The 21,049-nt window shown below is 38.1% G+C and overlaps 1 protein-coding gene across 1 annotated transcript in view; it reads left to right on the top strand.

Moving 5' to 3' along the window:
* The window catches only part of alcama (activated leukocyte cell adhesion molecule a), a 53,604-nt gene that overhangs the window by 21,062 nt on the left and 11,493 nt on the right, over nt 1-21,049 (top strand). Inside the window, exons 2-9 of the mRNA XM_046410169.1 lie at nt 10,213-10,319; nt 12,273-12,492; nt 13,288-13,352; nt 17,083-17,170; nt 17,450-17,620; nt 18,658-18,782; nt 19,121-19,253; nt 20,758-20,870. Coding sequence (XP_046266125.1) covers nt 10,213-10,319; nt 12,273-12,492; nt 13,288-13,352; nt 17,083-17,170; nt 17,450-17,620; nt 18,658-18,782; nt 19,121-19,253; nt 20,758-20,870 — 1,022 coding nt within the window. The remainder of the gene's footprint in view (nt 1-10,212; nt 10,320-12,272; nt 12,493-13,287; nt 13,353-17,082; nt 17,171-17,449; nt 17,621-18,657; nt 18,783-19,120; nt 19,254-20,757; nt 20,871-21,049) is intronic.

The following is a 21,049-nucleotide window of genomic DNA, read 5'->3' as shown; positions in this document are numbered from 1 at the left end:
GAATGATCCTAATGTGGTTTGTATACCATGAATATAGTTCACTTTTTGCAATGTTTTTACACATAATGGCAGTACAAGTACTTCATTTAGTGAAACTTAAAGCTAAACTTGCCTTAAGCCAAACAGATTTAATGGAAAGGGTTTATATGTTTTTATAATGCACACATATATTCATACAGGCCAAAAATTACCTTACCTTAGCCTACTTTAACAAAATTTATAGGTTCATTCCCCTGCATATCAGCTTTTCCACCTTCTTACAAGGTACATTTGCATTATTTTGCATTATTCTGCATTTGCATTTTGTAAGATAATAATATACAGTACATGTGCTTATTCAGCATCTTCCATGTCTATTGCATTTCCTGTGTTCTCAGCGAAACTTTCAACTTTATTATTAAACTACCTTCAGCCTGAGAGCTTTTATTCCTGCACTGAGAAATGGACTGAGTCCATGTACAGGCCAGTGAGGTTGAAACATTCAAATAAGTGGATAGAGGAGGGCAGTGCTGTAACAGCTTCTGCAAGTTCAAGACAGCATTTTAAGGAGATGTATGACATTGTTTGCAAAGTTTTTAAACCTGTATGCATGAGAAAGACAGGGCAGCCAGGAATGCACTAAACATCTGCAAATGAAACCATGCTGGTGGCCATAGGTAGTAATTTCACGTCTGCCAGAGTCAGAGGAATCCACTGTGACTTAGAAGGCCTGAACTCCACAAGTCCCTGACCCTTGTCCTTATTGTTCACATCCAGCTGGCAATAAGCAGTCATGCTGACGCTTGGCAGATTTTTTTTTTTTTTCTGCACTTAATGTCATAAAACCTGAGTTGTCTTGCTCAACTGGTATCTCTATAGTGACAGTGCTAGGACACATCTGAATAAAATAAAAGTAAATAAAATGCATTTTAACTGCCTCTGCTCCCTATTGTTCAGAAACCGTACGCAGACTTTTTTATACTTAATATGCCTCTGTCAACACCAAATCAGAAGGATATTTTAGCCTTAATTGGTCATTTAGCATGTCTCAGTTTGTGGTGATGATGTTTAAAAGCTTAAGCTCTCAGTTTTCATGTGTGAGACATGCCTAAACCAGCAAGCACTTTTCATCTTTATGACCTGTATGGGAATGCAGCAAACTCAGTGTGTCTGAGAAGAGAAAAAGACAAATGAAGACAGAGGGCAGATGGAAGGGTATGGGAAGGGGCTTGTTTGTCTCCTGAACACACTTAACTGACCGTAACCTACAGGCAGCTGCCACACCCTACTACTTTTAAAATGATTTTGTTAGAAGTGTCAGAACGAAGGTCGCACCTTCACCTCGGCTGTTGTATCTATATGTTCCACGGGCAGTGAAATAGATGTGTGGAAAATTTGCGTAAAATGACTCAAAATTGAAACAAACATAACTCTTTCAGGACTTGTGATTCGCCACATATAGAAAAATGTCTTCAGCTGAAGAGGATTTAATGAGTTTTGTAGCATTCTGAAACATCTTAGGTCTCCCTTTGTGTTCAACCCTCCTGCACATATTTTTGTACTTACACAAAAGCTGTGATTAGACAGGCTGCGTTTTAAAGTTTTGTGTGCAGTTACAGAGACTGGTTTCAAGACAGTGGTTTTATAGCTCCCACTCAGAAAAAAAGCTCAAAGTAACCCAAACCCCTGTTATTTTCATAAACATAACTTTTGTTTTGTTTTTTTTTTTGTTTTTTTTTTGTTTTTTTACAAATCACAAATATGACCAAGGGACTTTTTTCCCCTAAATATAAAGGATGTGATCTGTTATGTTTACTTTGACCTGAATATGCATTTTTTCTGAACACAAATTAATGATAACAATCATGAAGTATAAATTTTCCCATAGAAAATTAATTTCTGGTTTTTGTTAATATCTGCAGGCATATTATATTGTTAATTGGAAAACATATGTTTATACATATGTTCTGCAGTTTACCTGAGCTAGCTGAAGGACATTACAGAAGAAAGGCAACATAAAATCAATGATTCTCAGATGGAGTCTGAGTTTAGACTTTGTGCTCTTTTACTGAAGGTGTTGTGTTGCTTTGAACTTATACAAGGGATATTTGTCTTGAGCAATTTTGCTGGACAATAGTGACAATGATATGAAACAGTTATACGGCCTTAACATTATTGGCCCCACAGACGCGCTGATTTGAACAAAGGGTTTGATTGTATCGTTAATGTTCAACCAAAAATGATCAACAAAAGCTTCAACAGTGTTCAGGTGTTTGAGAACTGTGACTCTGAGCAAACTGGCCTTCTGAGGAAAAACTAGAAACGGATCACAGTGGGTCTTTTGGTATATCATGTGACAAATGATGATTGGTAATATAAGGTCATGTTGCAGGTATACACTGATACTTAAATCCCCTTAAATCCCTGTTCCCTTTAGCTTCACTTCAGATTGATACAAATGGTGCTGCTTGAAAACATTGACATGCACATTTTTGCTGGTGACAAATTATCCTTTAAGTGCCAGCAACTCAGTTCATGACTGACACTGACCCTAACAACTTGGCTTTAGAGGTGTAGTGTTATACTGGGGTGATGGACTCTGCAGATGTTACAGGATTGTTCTCTTTAAGTGCTGACTTTGTATCCATCATTTACCTCTGAGAGTTAGAAAGATTAGTCTTTTTAGTTGTTAAATTCAGATTTATTTTACAATCATAAAAGCTAAGATGGAGCTGTTTTCATTCCATATGCTGGTTATTTGACCTTGGTAAAAATAATTCAATTTACCCTCTTTGCAAAGCATCTTATCAGTATGTCACACTGTGTCTTTCAGGAATTGGGGATGCATTTAAATGATCAAAAGTAATTTAAAGCAGAATGCTGAAAGGAGGGTTTATTTTGGAGCAAGAGAAGTCTCCATTGAGAGCCTTACATTTGCCAGAAAAGTTCAAATTAAAATGTGATCTGCAGGATCAAAATGCCTCTCCTAACTTAAACAGTGTTAATGTGCTTGAGTCTGGCCTTAATTAATCTGATCCACGGATCAAGCTGTAGCTAATTATCACCTGCTCACTTACACTTCCTGGCCCTGGCACAATGGGTTGTTTTTGATTACATCTCACAAAATAAGATTACAGCTTTCCTTTTTTGTTTTTGGAGAGGGGGCTGCATGGCTACTGCTCTACTAGGTGAGGACCATTATGTCTGGCTGGAGGAAATGCCTTTCTGTTGATGGTGGGGTTGAGGGCTTTAACCAGTGAAGCTGAGTTGTTTTTTCTGCACTATGCTCTCCTGCAACAATTCTCCAGTAACTATTTATGTTTGTGGGGTACCTAAACAATCCTCTTATTGGTACTTTTTGGTATTTATGTGAAATTAAAGGAAACAAGAAATTAAGTAATGAATTTTAATTAATTAAAATACATTTGTATGTATTGTATATTAAAATAATATATATTTATAATATTAATATGGAAATTTGCATAATTTTTCATATATGCTGTTTTTAAATACACATCATTGACAAGCAACTACAAAAGCATTGTTTTAAACTATTACAGGCAGCTTGTTTACTTCATATGCTCATCTTAGTGTAGTAACTACATGCATCACATTCTACGCATCATATTTTTTAATTTCCCTCTGATGCTTGTTTAAAACCAGGTTTCATTACCCACTCCCAGCTATGTCTAATTGGGCTTTATGGATTTAAAGTATAGAACATGAACTGGGTATGGCTGAGAAACCAGTTTAAGGCACTCAGTCTCCCTGTTGATATGCTCACATACTGGGACCACATTAATGCTGTTGGTTCCAAAGGCAGAAAAGAAGAACAAGAAAGAGAACTCTTTAAACTGTAAAGCTGCCAGGAGAACTGTTTCGACTAGTGATGAAACCTGCTACACTGTTCTTATGAAACAGGGTCTGTGTAGGTTCTTATCAGTATTATAGAGTTATGTTATGGAGTTGTACTGGAAACACATTCATGCACTGGGCTCCAAAAGCAGTGAAGAAAAGCGAATTTCTTGAAAATGTGTATTGTAAAATAATTAATGATGGTAAAATCAATTTTGCTGTGGGAATTAGTTGGAGAAGTGTGCTATTTTACTGTACCTAAGAAACAGTCTCTCATTAGTCAAACTTTTCTAACAAGTGCAGTACTTGCTGGAATACCCCTTTAAAGATGCAACCAGGCATTGTATTTTGTCTCTTGTTGCTCTATACCTAACAACAGTGCTATCACTCAGGACACATGTTGACACAAGCTTTGAAGGAGGTCTGAGGCTTGTCAAGGAGAAGCCTGTGCTACATATTTGGCAACAGACATGTTGTGGGTGTAGAATAAGCATCTCCTCCTTCCTGCATATGCTGATGACACTCACAGTCAACAGAAAGCAGGATCACCGCTTTCCCTTCAATCAAGCTGCCATTTTTAGCCAGCCTACGGTCTGACCTTCAGCCTGCCTTTGATCACTGCCATGGCAGAAACTCTTTTGATGACTCACAGGCACCCATACACAGGGAAAAACAACTTTCTCCGTCTTGCTCACACACGTTGTTTGGTGGTTCATGCAAGGTGGAATAATATGTTCTAAGTAATTGGCCAGTTTAATTCATCCTTATAGTGATATTTTGTACAAACTTATAGTGTTTGTCTCTTTTACTCAGCTTTGACATTCAGGATATTCTTTTGCCTTTCTATAGCTGAAGTTTGAGTTTCTGTATGTTTTGGTCTCAGCCATGCTGGCAAAAGTCTTTTGGCTAAAGTCTCTTATTTATTCCATATATAGAAGAACATAACTCGGAAAACAGAAAAACAGTGAAAATATTTTTTTATAATGTACATTTAAACTGATATTGTTTTTAAATGACAGTAAAATATGTTGTCCTGTCCACATCGATACATCTCTTAGCTTCCTACACCAATTCTCCTGCTGCTTCTCCAAACTGGGAATAAGTTCTACATACAACTGATCTGAACCACTAATAGTCTTTAAGTCTGCCCATGTAAGGATGATGCTCTCAATCGGCTCTCATTATGTTCTGTGGGAGGGAAAATGTACATTTTGCACCATGCCAAGATATTTTTCCCTAGGGAATATAGGGCCAGTGGAATTTTACACCACCTAGCACAAACACAGCATTCATATAAATTGCGCATCTCTGTGAGAAGGGAACCGTCCACCCCTCATAGCAATCCCAGCAATGTCAAGCTTTTCCCATCATGGTCCAGAGTAGAGACAAGTGGATGCGTTGTTATGCTAATGCGTGTTAATCAACCTTCAGTTAGTGGTGCAACAACAGACATGTAAATATTCCTTCTGCTACATTTTCTACATAGAAAAATTATCATGATGGCAATTTGTACATAAATATTAAGACACAGCCTTCAGGCAGGTTGATAAATGAGACTGACTTTAAGCTGTAAATGTAACGTAAGATGCATGTTTTCTTTTTCCTGAGAAGAGCTTTTGAAGGCATGCAGTTAAACATGCATTTCTAAAACCACATAGCTTTAAAATGTATAGACACATACATGTTTCTCAGATTCTTGCCCCTTTTTTTCTCATCCTTGAGTTTATAATTAAGTTAAGTTAAGGAATTAGATTTTTACTACATGTCGACAGCAAAGCAACATAGAAACACCTGGACATCTGTGTGTACTATGTCTAGTGTGTGCTGATGTTTTCTTGGCCAGATATAGCCTAAAAGAGAGTTTTAATCTTATTAAGGAATTTAATTATTTAAAATAAAATGATTCTTATTTGATATAAAAGGCAAAAGAACATGATCAAGTATCTGGTAGCTCCTTGAGATCAAGTCAGTGCAGCTGCCATGAGTGAAGTGTAGTGGTAGCAAGACATTTGGAGATTTTTCAATCATGGCCTTTGTTGTTGAGTTATTGACTTCATTATACTTCCTTCAGGTTGTCCATCATAGCCTATGATGACTACTTTGTTGTGTGTCCTGTGCTGGCTGTTGGGTCCAACGTGTGCGGGACACACACTGGCTAAGACAGACACTGCACACAAAGGCAGAGGATAGTGTTGAATTAACCGCAGCCATGTGTCTTCCACGCTTCTTAGCCAGATGATTTTTCCTTCTTTTTTAACCCTTTCATGGCGTAGTTGACACCAGTTGGGTGCTGTTTCTTAGTGTATTAGGATTATGTACGTCTTTTTTGGTCCACTGGCAAAATGATGTGCCAGTCACAGTTCCAGTTTGATTTGTGTTTGACACAAGGAGTCACATCACCACATGAGAGGTGAGATAAAAATAGTTCAAAAAGAGATAAGCAAGTGTGCATGTTTTTCAGACTATAGCAAACAAGAGACAGCCAAGAGACAGCCGTCTATAAGCACACTCCCACCATCTGCTGTAACAGTGACATCTAATAAAATGATTCCTGCAGAATCATTAATCAGAGATGGACAATATATTTGCTGTAGTAGTCCTGTGAATACCCCTCATTCATAATTATCTGTAGAAAGCTAAGTAAACTATTGCTGGAGGAATTTGATGGCAAAACCTTTTTAATGAAGTTTTATGGAGTGAAGAAACAACTCACTTTAGTTGTGTAAGTTGGCATTACAGGATGCTTTTCTGGTTTGATGGATATGGATGCACATGTAAAACCTTGTCTCTTTTAGGCTACAGTACACATGCCAGTGTGTTAAAACCCATAATTTCATACCTAATGTGGTAGACTATACACAGTTGTTTTCTGCTTTCTCCTCTCTACTATTTTCAGCTCACAGCCATTAAGGTTAATGTATTACTTTTTTTCCACTTGTGAGAACAATGCTGCGCTGTAGTGCAGCTCCTGGCTTTGGTTGATGCAAAACACTACACATATCTGATGACTTTTATGGGTTGTACCCATAGCGATCAAGTTGACAAATGTATACTGTAGTACCCTTCAGGATTGGTAAGAATGATGTGTGAAGAATAAATGTAATGAAAATGACCCATGACCCTGAGAAGGATCAAGCCAGCCTGGTCTTACCAAATGGCATATGAATAACAGGCCATGTTCAGGCATTTAGAGTGTTATTTTCATGCATTTTTTGTCCTTCATGTGCTATTTGACACCAACTACACTGAACTTTTCTTATGTTATTTGTCGTAGAGAAAAGAAATGTCAAGAGGCACAGTATGGGGAGTGAGGAAGTACATTGAGGAAACTGGGGTTAGATGGGTCAGACAAATGCAGGACTCTCAGGAGACCAGTTTTTGCATCAAGTTTTTAACGGATAGTCAGTGTCAACCGATTCAAGGTCCTTGAGTGAACTTACAACAAATATGTAATGTTAATTTCTTTGACATATGTAGTGTAAGTAACTTAGTTCACGTGACCTATTTTAACCCAAACCATGATCTTTTCACAAACCCAACCAAGTAGTTTTGTTGCCTAAAACAAACTGCAACTGTATGTCACATGACTAGGTCATGTGATGCAAGTCACCTGACTTCGTCCTTTCCTGCACATCCAGACCTCATTAAATGCACTAAATGATACTCAAAATGTTTTTAAATGTGGTGTGTGTTTAATATGTATTAGTAAGTGTTTCCCATTAGAGCATGTGAAAGGCAGCATCATAGCATCGTATCAGGCTAATGTGAGCTGGCAGAAAGGCCTGGCTGCACTGTTTGCTTCGTATTCTCTGTTGCTGCACCCCTAACAAGAACCACTGTGGCAGAAACACTTGGATTTAATATTATATCAGGGTCTATCCAACAATCTACCCTTGGCTTTTCATTTTATGCATGATGTGTTTTACATTTTTTTACTTACCAGTCAGCTCAACAACAACTTAAAAAACCCTTTGGTCAGAAAAAACCCTTATCTGACCAAAGCCACTCACAAAAAAAAGTAGTTGTCCTGTGTGGGGTGGCACGGTGGTGCAGTGGTTAGCACTGCTATTTCATAGTAAGAGGGTTCTAGTTTGGAATCCAGATCTGGGTCTTTCAGACAATTTTGCAGTTCAGGCAATTTTAAAACCACTTCTTTCGGTTTTTGTAGGTCACTGAAACTGTCATTATAGATGAGAGATCCAGTCATAAGAAACTGGACAGGGAACAGCCCAAGGTGTCTCACACCTCTTAAAAGTTATCAGGTTTTTGATAACACTTTAATTCTTTGTACTCTGAAGATTTAGATTTTAGGCACAAAGATTCTCATAACTGACCATCCAGCTCGAATTTAGTGAGACTGTTTGTTTATTTCTCAATAACTGTTGTTTTGGGATCAAAGATGATAAATTTAGTTGACTCTTTGAGCTGAATTCCTGTGTGAAGTGCGTCTTGCATTACAGAGAAAACATGGAGCTGTTTTTCCAAGGTCTTCTTCATTAAAACAGAACTGGTATTGCTCTTTGCACAGTTGCTTTAATTTGAAAGCAGCATTGAGCATGATTTCCTTGAAAAATAAATCAACGCAGCTTTATGTTAATGAAGTTCACACAGGCTGTTCTCTGCTGGTAAATAAACCACCACTAATAAAAACTGACTACATCATATTGAAGAACATTAAGTGTAATTTGACACACATGCCAGCTAACAGGGGGTGGGGACGTTATCATTCCACCACACTCAAATTTTTCCTGCCTGTCCAGTGGGGGAATTGAACCAGCAACCTTCTGATCACAAGCCACTTCTCCAACCTCTAGGCCACAGCTGCCACAGCTCAGAAGAAATGATTTTGTGGTGGCATTGCACAAGGAAAAACTGGGAGGCAGCTTTAAATGTGGTTTTATGATATTTGGAGTGACATAGTGTAGTGTAACTTTATTTGCTTTGTTCACATCCATCCATTTCTACACATTCACTCATGAGAGGAACCAGTGAGCGTAACCACACTCTTTCTGAAAATCCTGGGCTCATATGAATTTTGGGTTTATATTTTGCTTTACTCTTGTGTTCTTCCTTACCACCAATCAAAGGCTCCCAATCACACGATCTAAGACATCAGGTTTTTCCTCATTTGATAGAAGTGCACTATATAGACAAATGTATTGATACAGCTGACATTACGCCAACAGGTACATTAAGGACATTGCATTCTAGAGACATCGATAGCATTGCAGCTTTAACAGCTTCCACTCTTCTGAGAAGGCTTTCCACAAGGTTTTTCTGTGGTAATTTTTGTCCATTCATGCAGTAGAGCATTTATGAGGTCAGACACTGGTGTTGGACTGGCTCGTAATCTCTGTTCCAGTTCACCCCCAAAGGTGTTTGATGGGTTTTCAAGTCAAGGCTCTGTGCAGGCGAGTCAAGTTCTTCCAGACCAAACCATGTCTTTATGGACCTTGCTTGTTTGCACTGGGGCACGGTCATGTTGGAATAGAAAAGTGCCTTCCCTAAACTGTTGCCACAAACTTAGAAACATGGCATTGTCTTGTTTTGCTGAAGCATCAAGATTTTCCTTCAGAGGATATAAGGGGCCGACTCCAAACCCTGAAAAACAGCCCCACCCCAATACTGCTGTCTGTATACTTTATACTTTTTTGATGCTAGCTTTTCTATGATGTCAGACATTTTAATACTCTGTTACTGTGAGCTCTCCTGGAATGTGTGGCATGCTCAAGGTGAGAGTAACTACATATTGCTTACTTCATCTCCCAAATTGGGCCAGTAAGGCTCCAGTGGAACAGCACTGTTGTTGCACACCTGTGATTGAAACAATCAGCCAATATTGTTGCTTTCTTTAGTGGGTCTTGTGCAAGGACAGTATATTTTTAATAACAGTAACAGTCTCTTGCCCTTAGGATAGTGGTTTTCAACAGAATATGAAAAATACATGAATGATACAACAGTTCATTATAATTTCATTATTCTAATTTCAGTCTTGTGAAATGTTAAAATCATATTGATTCAAAAGTGAAACTGAACAGATGAATGACATGAAAATTTAAAATTTTTATGAGTTGAGATTTTGTTTTACTTGTCTTTTTAGTAATGTCATTCTCATGTTGTTAACTGCTTTCCTGCCTGTACAACATCCATTGCACGTCTGCCCGTCCTGGGTGAGGGATCCCTCCTCTGTTGCTCACCCTGAGGTTTCTTCCATTTTTTCCTGTTAAAGGTTTTTCTGGGAGTTTTTCCTTAGTCGATGTGAGGGTCGAAGGGCAGAGGATGTTGCTGATGTTATGTTAAGCCCTTTGAGACAAACTGCTTGTAAAAATGGGCTGTACAAATAAAGTTGTCTTGTCTTGTCTTGTCTTTGTGTTACAGTGTGGGCTACAAGTGACGTGACTGCCTTATATGGAGAGCTCATTACTATACCATGCAACGGTAATACACCGCCACCAGAGGATCTGATGTTCATCAAGTGGAAATATGTAAGCAGATACTGACTTTCACTACTCCCTAAGAAGTATTTTACTTTTACTTATGTACACTTTCTCAAGACATTCACTCACATGGAAGAAGAGGAATAATGGACCATGTGAGCTGATCTGGCTTACCTTTGGCCTATGTGACTACACATATCACACCACTTTTGACACTCATTTTTTGATAAAAAAAAATTAGAAAGACTGGTTTTCTTTAAATTATTAGAAATACTCAAAAATATATCCACCCAATCGGATTCAAAGAATCCAATATTTTTATTAAACACACGTGGGTTATTTTTAAAGTAGTCAGAATTATTGAAATATTTAGATATCTGAAAAAAGTAAAAATGCACACAGAAGTACTTTTGGCAAGAAAATAAATTAAAAAAAAGGCAGAAACCAAGACATGGAAATCATTGTCAAAATCAGTAACTGGTAAAAAAAAAATAATCATCTGATCAATTAAAAGGTATTTCCTGTTACTCCAGTTGTGTTCAAATGTAGCATCCAGCAGTATAACTGAATAACTTCAGCTGTCTTTCGAACAAAAATGTAGAATGTAGAAGTTAAATGCAAAATCTGTGGTGGAATCAAAGTGTAGAGGTATGTCTTTGATTCTTCATTTGCCTCCAACATACTGTCAGTTTCCTGGTTTAGTCCCTGTCCACAGACCTGGTTACCCTCTTAGTGAGACAGATTTACCTCCTGGCCATTGTGAGGTGGAGCAGGTTTGATATGATGACTGACAGATGAGCATCACCTGACTGTCTGATTTGAAAAGTTATACATCACATGTGCAGTTGCATCCAATCTGCTTCTTTCTCCAGGCTCATGAATCTCGGGTCAAACTGTCAAAAGAGATAATGCTGATAAATATCAGTCCAGATTCTGTCACTGTATTGCCCCTGTCTTACTTAAAATGCTTTCAGAAGCATTTTTAGTGTACTGTTTAGCTCTAATGTCGTTGCTCTGATTCATTCCTGTGATTGGTTGTAGATTTATGCAGTGTGTGTCTCGAGGGATTTTGATCTGCGCTTGTTGGTAATGCCCCTCGGAAATTGAAAACGAACTGAAACATTCCAGCTATGCATTTGCAGATTGTTCAGATGTCAGACTAAGAATGAAACTAATGATATTTAATAATGTACTTAAGTGCAAATTTCAGGTATGCTGTAATGTATTTAAGAACAATTTTTTGTAAGATGACCTTATAGAATATGATGCATTTTTGTATATTAAACTACACAACAGTATTTAAAGTACTTAAATAAGCTCTTAAATCTCAAACACTGAAAACAGTAAAATACAACATACATGTTATTCCAGCAATAATATTACCCCCCCCCCCAAAAAAAAAACAAAAAAAAAACAAATAAAAAAACAAATAAATAAATAATCCAGATATAATGGTAAAACACTGCACAATGACGACAGTGTTTTTCATAGTTTAAGTATATTTTGCTCATACTGGTCACAGTCTTTTACATAGAGTTTGGAATGCAGGGCTAGTATTTTTACTATGTAATAATGTTTGTTTTACTTTAGCAAAAGATCTGAATACTGAATACTTCTACTGCAGAGATTTAAGTGAAGTGATAAATATGGATACTCATAATCGACAGTGTAATTAGCCAGTATCAGTGAAATGAATTATAATCTGTCATGCTGGATCTACTAATTTAAGAGACAGTTGGCCTTGGCAGGGTGTACCTCCTCTAATCAACATTTATTTTTCATGGTGTTGCAACTTTGAATGATTTCACAATCAGTTATTCTTTGGAGATTTTTTTGAAAGGCACATTTAATACTGTGTCATAATCTGACACATTTTGTTCATTTCTGTTCAAATAGATTATAATTACTATTGAGAAATGAGCAACTGTGATGCATAGATTTTCAAAATCAGCTAACTTTCCTGTGGTTTCTGTATTTTTTCTGTGTCTTGCCACACTTCAGGAAAAAGAAGATGGCACTCCTGGTGATCTCTTGATCAAACAGGCCCGCAGTGACCAGCCCACGATACAGGCCATAGATGGTTACGCCCAGCGGGTCAGCATTGATGAGACGTTCAACCTGCTCATCACTCAGGCATCTCTCAAAGATCAAAAGACATTCACCTGCATGGTGGTGTCAGAGAGCAACCTCATGGAGTACCCCGTCTCTGTCGTTGTTTACAGTAAGCTCAAAATTGACATAAAAAACAAAAATAACTTGAGTGGGGAGGTGGGGGTGGGGTTGGGCATGGGGGCAGTCATCATCCTTTGCAATCAATCAACATCAGCATGTTCCATGTAGCATAGGGTAACAACATTTCCTTTTTAATATGCGATTTCTTATTTGTCTCTTAAAACAAACATAAACAAAACTCCCTCTCAGCATGCACATTGTTGAGTAAATTCTGTGGCAGTTTCACGTTGGGTCCAACTCTTTCTCTTGAATCTGATGAGGTCAAACATGTAACATTTTAATTGCTCTTCAGAACTGCGTACGTCTGAATTAAACACTTGAATGATACATGTAAAGACTGCAGTAGCATAAGGTTAAATACTCACACACACACACACACACACACACACACACACACACAGAAGCACATATGTTGTTTGACCTAATTAAGATCATTGTGACAAGTGTATCACTTAATTTAATCTCCTGTGCTCAGAGAACGTGAATTCAGAAATTCTTTTGTGCTTTAGGAAATATTGTTCTGAATCTGAATTCCCCAAAACCGCCTGTCTATCACCTGATAATGGGCTTTGCCAGCCCAAACATGAAACAGTACAGGAAGGGGCTAGCTCAGAGAGAGAGAAGGCCTCAGAAAGAGTATTAGGTTGTAGTCAACAGGGACCAAGTCGAAATTTTGTCCTACAGCTTGAATAATAAATAAGTAACCCGAAGAACTAAATGCAAATTATGTGCTTTGTGTACTTTTATGAATCCAAAACCTGATTTTCTCCTTTTTTGTTTGCAGAGAAACCAACACAAGTTGAGATTATAGACAAGTCTGAAGTATTGCTGAAGGACACACCAGTAACGGTAAGATTTCTATTATAATATTCTGTGTAGAGGAAGTGTGAACCTGTCCTATAACAGCCCAGAAAGTCTTTTCATGTAAATGCATATGTAGGCTGATGTAAGTGAACTACAGTATCTCTAGTGTTATGTACTGACTATGAATATTAGTGGTGAATATCACTCCAAGCAACCGGAGACACTGGAGTAAGTCAGTAAGAGAGAGTGTGTAGTTCACACTTCTGCACTTGTTTCAGTCCTAATTGCAGTTTGCTTTTATATTATATTTCAGATTAGTTTGATACTGTTAGAACTAGCTTCTGGCACAGTTGCAAGTGGCAGTCTGTCTGGTAGTTCTCTCCAGTGTGTTGTTGTTTTTGCTCTTTTTTTTCTGCTTGTTCCTTATCCCTTATCCTGATAAGGGATAATTCTATCCCATGGATATGAAATTTTTTATTTTTTATTATCATTTTTTTATTTTTTTTACTAAATTTCCCCCAGGACCAGTGAAGTGTCTGTATATCTATTGGTTTTCATTTTCTCCAAACTTAAACTCTATTAAGAGAGGAGACACAGTTCAGTGAACGACCTGTCATCTGTGTATTTTGGTTATGTTATTGTCATATGCTGCAATCAGTTTTAGTAAGGACTGCTTTGCCGGCTTGTTTTTGGTACATTCAAGGACACTTTGACTGATTTGAGATTTTATAGATACTTTTATTTACACTGTCAGCTATGAGGCTAGAACAGTGAAATTTGGCATTGAAAACAAAATCTGAACTAATACCGAAAACACTGGCCTTGAATAGGGTTGGGTACTGAAGTCTGTGCTTTTAAGGGTACTCATCAAAATATGTTGGTACTATGCAGTACACATTCATGTACTGCAAGTTCCTTGTAGCAGCTGAACCTAATCTACACTTGCAGCAAGTGCTTCATGGAGAGTTGAACCCTCCTTGAATGATGAAACTTTGTGAAGCATTAACATTTTCATTTAATCAGTTAGGTAGTTGGTGAGTTGCTGGTGGAGATAACTGGGCTTTTGTCACTGTTTGGATGACATTAGCTAATCATTTTTAGCTCATGGGGGTTTTTTGTTGGACTTTTGTTGGGTCTCTCTAAAAATCAAATTAAAGAGTTTGGTCTAGACCTGCTCTAATTGGAAAGTACCAACTGTTGTTGTGATTTGGCACGATATAAATAAACTGAATTGAAAATTGATTTGAATTGATTAATTATGTTTTGAATTAACTATGCTACTCATTACTTCTGTGAAAAAGGTAACAATGATGTTCATTTGTACTGTTGACTCAAGAGTTCAACCCAGCTGTCTGAAGCTACCAGTCTCTTTACCATTCTGTAGGTTTTCTGAAGTAACATTCATACCCACAAATAAACAATTTAATACATACATCTACTACAGTATTGTGTGTAAACATAACTTGGAAGCATGGAGCATGGGAATGATTTCATTTATGTGACATGAGAACATGTTCTGCCATTTATCATTCAGTTCAATTCAATTTATTTATATAGCATCTTATACAATCAAAATTGTTTGTAGATGCTTTACAGAGACCCAGAGCCTGAACCCCCAAGTAAGCAGACAGTGGCAAGGAAAACCTCCCTTTTAACAGGAAGAAACCCTGAGCAGGACCCGGCTTGCAAGGGAGAACCATCCTGCTGATAGTCTGCTAGGTGAAGGGGGGAAGAAGAGGTAGACAGGACAGAGAGGTGAAAGAGAGAGAGAGACATACATGCAGTATAATAATTATTATACTTATAAGTATAATAATACGTGTAAATAATTAAATAATAATAATATATTAAATAATAGGAAATAAGAGCCGCACCACCCCAGGTGGGATGAATGCGGTCTTGGCTAAAAAGACCAGGTTTTCCCCACAAAGTCTCCCAGTTATCTATAAAGGCCACGTTGTTTTCTGGACACCACCGTGACAGCCAGCGACGGAGCGATGACATGCGGCTAAACATATCATCACTGGTCAGATTCGGGAGGGGACCAGAGAATGCTACGGAGTCCGACATGGTTTTTGCCAAATTACACACCAACTCCATGTTAACTTTGGTGACCTCCGATAGGCGTAGCCGGGTGTCGTTAGCGCCGACGTGAATTATAATCTTACCATATTTACTCTTATCTCTCGCCAGCAGCTTTAAATTGCCCTCTATGTCACCCGCTCTGGCCCCTGGGATGCATTTGACTATGGTCGCTGGTGTCAGCTTCACATATCGCAAAACAGAATCGCCAATAACCAGGATCGGTTTCTCAGCGGGTGTGTCGCTGAGTGGGGAAAAGCGGTTAGACACATGAAGTCAGCACGATTAGAATTGCACAGAATCACTGCTTGTTACAACCTTGCAACTAATTTGTGGATCTGATTCTCTATATGCGAGACCAGTGGTGACATGTGATGGTCTCTTAATGGTTTTTTCTGGCCTTTTTTGACCATCATCAGAGCTAATTGACAATTAACATCATTTCAGATTAGATAAAGAACTGAATCATCTGGTCTGGAGAAAAGATATGTCTTTAGCTTGGTTATTTTGTGTTTTTGAGCCTCTCACATGGAGGTGCTGTACTTACTTAACAACAGCAGAAGGCTGGTTGTACTGAGCAGCTCCCATGGTTAATATGTAATTATATGAATGCAAAACAGGTAATGACTGCAATTCTTCTGGGTACGTTAATTGAAATCTACCTTCTTTGGTCAGAATAATGGAGTGTCAGAAAACAAGGAGGTAACAGCCTGATGTCTTGATTAAGAGTGAATAAATAAGTCCCCCCTGTCAAAAATATGTTTTGCTTATTGTTTTCTCACTGTGATGTTTGAGCTCTGCAATGCAGAACGATGTATGTGCACAGTTTGACATGATAAGGCAGTTTACATTCATCTATTGAAGGTGGACATTTTTCTGTTTGTCTTTAATCTCACTTTAACACATGAAAGTACATCTCACACATAGTGTAGAAGCAGTTGTCCAGCAGTTAAACTTGTCAATATTGTTAACAAGGTAATGAAAGTTTGGTTTAAAATCACATCAGAAACACCCACTATGACTGTTGTATTTTCTGACAGAAGACTCAGTGACATATTCGGGATGAGTCACACTCAAACAAAGGTACAAACTGTACTACAGAATATGAAACCGGGCAGTTTAGAGAAAAGGAATGTTCTCATGACCTACTCCGCTACCACTTCTGACCTTCAGTTCTGAAGATGTAACAACAAGAGCGGGAGACAGCATGCTTATGAACACAAAAGCTACTTAATTCCTGAATGAGGTAGCTGTTTGTCTTTTCTGACCTCTGTCCAACAGCCTCCTGTTCATGTTGGAAAGTAGACATTATGTTGTACAGCTCTAGAACAGAGAAATTTGGGCCTTATTGAAATGGATTTTAGAGTGAAGGTTCTAATAATAATGGTATTTTGTGCTGATTTTTGTTAGTTGCCTATACGGTTATTTAATTCTGAGTGAAATAGCCTCTGAAATAGTAATTTAATGACTATCCACATTAAAAACACATAGTGATGTACTGTGAAATTTGTTCCTTTAGATGAAACCAGATCAGATTAAATCTATATCTGTCAAGCTTTCCTGCATCTGCTTCTATGTATCTTGACTGAAAGTGACTATAGTAAACTAAAACAGTCTTGTAAGTATGTAGATTTTTGTTTTATTGTTTCTGCTCTATATTTTATTGTTTCGTTCCCTTTTCTGTTTTGTGCAGCTGGGAACATGTATTGCAGCAGATGCCAACCCTGCAGCTACAATCACATGGAAGAAGAATGGAAAGCCTTTGGTGGCTGATGGAAAAGGTAGCTCATTGCTGTTTATTGACGCACCTATATATATATATATATATATATATATATGTACAGTACTTCAGCAAAGGTGCTTTCCACCAGTGACAATCGCACAACTTTCTGGACTGGTTAGATACAATAAATCCAACCCTTCCGCTTAAACTGTTGAACGTGAAGGCTGAAAGTTATATGTGCAGAACTATTTTGTTTACTTGTGGTTTGTGTGTGTGTGTGTGTGTGTGGGTGTGTGTGGGTGATTGCTAATTGTACTGTCCATCCTTTCTTCTGCAGCTGTGCTGATTACACCCAGCATGAAGCTTGATCCAGCTACAGGCCTGTCCACCACCTCCTCCACCCTACAGTATGCAGCCTCCAAGGAGGACGTTGATGCAATTTTTGCTTGTGTCGCCACACATGAGCTGACCAATGAAGAGACTGAACTAAAACCGTTTCCCATACATTGTAAGTGGAAAACTGCCACCATTTGGCTGCATAACCGTGTTACGTATTTTGTATGTTCTCTGTGTTGTCATGAGGATTAAATAGTCCAAGGTAAAGCTACATCTCCGAAAAGTACTTTTGATATTTTGATACTATGCCAAACAGTTTTGAACTTATTAACAGTTTTTAACTTATTTAACTTATGTAATTAATGACTGCACCAAGATTTGTGTTTTCATTAAGAAAACATAACTGTAGGCTTCATGATGAAGTTGTGTCCGTGAACATATTAATATCCTTGAGCAAGATGACAGAGACATAATACCTCAGTCACTTTCAACACTCAACCAGAGCAATAGCTGAATCTCTAAAATGTACAACTGTGAAATGCATCTAGACAGACTTCCTACATACTATTCACACCAAATATAACACAATTCAAGACAAGAATGATGCTCCTCAAGCTTTTTTAATGTTGTTATTAATGTTGTTAAAGCATGAGATGAAGTAGTTAAACTGAATGAAAACCTCTGAATACTGGCTTTAGATAGTTGTTAACTGAGTATAGGAACAGGACTGAACAACTTGTTATGGAAGGCTCTGGAAACTACACACAATAGTGCTGTAGTGAACCATGTGCTTTCTGAGCTTTCTGCTGCAGTCAGATAAAGGATTTTTCAGGATTTGAGGGTTTGAGGGAATTCCAGTGAAGAATTCCAGTCAGTGCGGTCTTTGTGTTCCTTATCAGTTTCCCTGAAGTTTGAGGAGCACATGGGGTGGGGGGGGGGGGACTTTGGAGGCATCGAAAGCCATATGTTCATGTTGGAATTTCCAGTTTTTAAACTATTACTTCTCTTTTCCATTATGTAAGGAAGGTGATGTACTTGCTTGGCTGATCAAAGACTGACAGAGTCACTTCTTGAAATGTGAAGATGGAAGATTTATGTGTTTGTATCTGTGTTGCTTGATGATGGAATTGTACCAGTGTCTTATTAATGGAAGTCATTGGATGCTGTCTTTGACTCTCATGCTTTTTATCTGCCCTCTGAACTTCTCAGATCCATCGGAGAAGATCAGCCTCCAAATTATGTCCAAGGGGCTCATAGTAGAAGGAGATAATGTCACGTTGAAGTGTCATGCTGATGGCAACCCTCCACCCAAATCCTTCTTCTTCCACATCAAGGTCAGTCACAGTCCATTCTGATATCTGCTGGAATACCTGTCAGTCAGAATTCAGCTGGTGCTTTGCATTCAAGACTCTGGCAGCCTCTCATTAATTCTTAGGATAAACTTTAATTGTTTAAGTGTTCCTTTGATTTATTGCTGCAGTCTTTTTAACGCAGTATACGTTTTATAAATCGAGTATTTAATTTCAAATAATTAATTGGACACACGCAGCACATTGCTCCACTAATAAATTACTCCTGTCTTCATCCTTCCTTCCTTTCTCATTTCATTATATTTTATTTTATCTGAATTACAGAAACTAATAATACCTCTCTCCTCTTCTCTCTCCACTAGGACCAAAAAACACTGGTGGAAAATTCAGACACCTACACTCTGAATGCCATCACAAGAAAGGCTACGGGTGAATACAAATGCTCCTTGGCTGACAACGAGAAAATGGAGGACTCCCAAGACATTGTCGTTAGCTGTGAGTAGTCCTGACATGTGCAGAGCCTTAACATATTTGGCCACAGTAAGCGGGGAAATCACCGCTGTAGCACAGACACAAACCTCTAACTGTTGACCTCACTCTCTTTCTATCGTGGCTGAAAATGCTTAACTTCCTACACATAACGAGGACTTTTTACTGACTGTAAATAAAGTCATGAGAGCAGAGTAATTGGATTCAAACTTTAAGAGCACAGCCTGGCACTAAGGCTGGGTGTAGACAGCCAGGCGGGGAGGAGGAGAAATAATTTGAAATTTCTGACATCAGTGAGCAAAAGTGACAAAGTGTTGGGCTGGGTGAGGAGCTCAGGCAGCTGATAAGCTGTTTTTCTCTCCCACCAGCCACAAGCCCATCCTCAACTAATTACTCCCTTCTTCCCAGGTTTATATATCTGAGCCTTCAATTCCAATGTTCCTATTATAATAAAAAAAGAAATCTGACACATCTTCCCTCCTCTTTGCCTCATATGGCAGCTCCAGTGATTTCAAACATGTTTTTTTTTCAAACTACAATGTTTGCCCTAGTGGAGAAGGAGTAGAAACGTTGCTGTTATGCTGGCTTTCTGGCCCACAGCAGTGTATATGTCCCGAGACAGCTATAAGTTAAACATTTAACACTTCTCTGTATGATGTGATTATTTAATTTTTCTGACTTGAATACGTTGATGGTCTTCCCCCAGACGGCAAGTCCTGCACAGAAATATAGATGCAAGTAAAATCTACTTCATCTACTTTCACAGTAGTGATTAAGAATAACTGAATGTATTAACCACCTACCTACATTTCCTGTCGGCTTGTATAAGTTGCTATTGGTTTGCTATTTTCACATCCTTTCTGCAGTATTTTAAGTGTTGTGATCACAAATTTGCTTTCATGATGAAATTTGTAAATGTAATTATTATTGTTATCATCATTATTATCATTATTTGTTGTTGCTGATGTTTGACATCTTTTGTATTTATTATAATTTCTATAATTCTCAATGTATAATTACTTGTATACATTATACAAGTATACATGTGTTATTGTGGCCGTGTTTCAAGGGACTTCCTGATTATGATTAAATACTACTATACAAGTATGCAATAATAAGAAGAAGACTGATGTGAATGATACACTTCAGTGATAAGCTCATATCTGCTAGCATCACCTGGATGCACCATGTTAAACATGTCAACCCCCCTTAAAACTAGGCTTACCGCTAGGCTATGGGACTGTGTCATTTGAGCCTGGCATCACCACAGAATTGTGTCAACTATAAACTAAAAATATGTTGTTATACATAATAAATTAAAAAGAGATCTCTTGTCGTCTGACTGATGTCATCTGACATGACACAGTAACATCAGTGCTAAATGATTTATCTTCAAGGTTTCAACGTTATGGCATCTTTCTGTCCCATGACAAAAGGCAGCAAAATGAATGTGCTTACCTGTAGCCAACCAATACTACTAAACAGAACTGTCCTTTTTCTGTCCTCTCAGACCTAGACCTGAATCTGAGTCTCACTGGGAAGGTTGTGAAGACAGTTGGGGATACCTTGCCTCTAAATTTGGAGACGATGGCATCAGGCGATGTTAAAGTGTCATGGACAAAGGTAATGGTGCTGGGGTGGGTGACATGGAAATGCAGAAGTGATTAGATAACAATATCCTCATCACATTGATAGAGACATTTCAGTCGCTCCACATAATAGTTGCTGTATTTCCACGTTGAGTTTTGAAACTATTACACGTGTGACCCTGAACAGTAGAAGAACAAAGAACAGAAAAGAGA

This window comes from Scatophagus argus, chromosome 14, assembly GCF_020382885.2.
Source record: "Scatophagus argus isolate fScaArg1 chromosome 14, fScaArg1.pri, whole genome shotgun sequence".
Taxonomy (NCBI): domain Eukaryota; kingdom Metazoa; phylum Chordata; class Actinopteri; family Scatophagidae; genus Scatophagus; species Scatophagus argus.
This window is presented reverse-complemented; position numbering and strand designations above follow the sequence as displayed.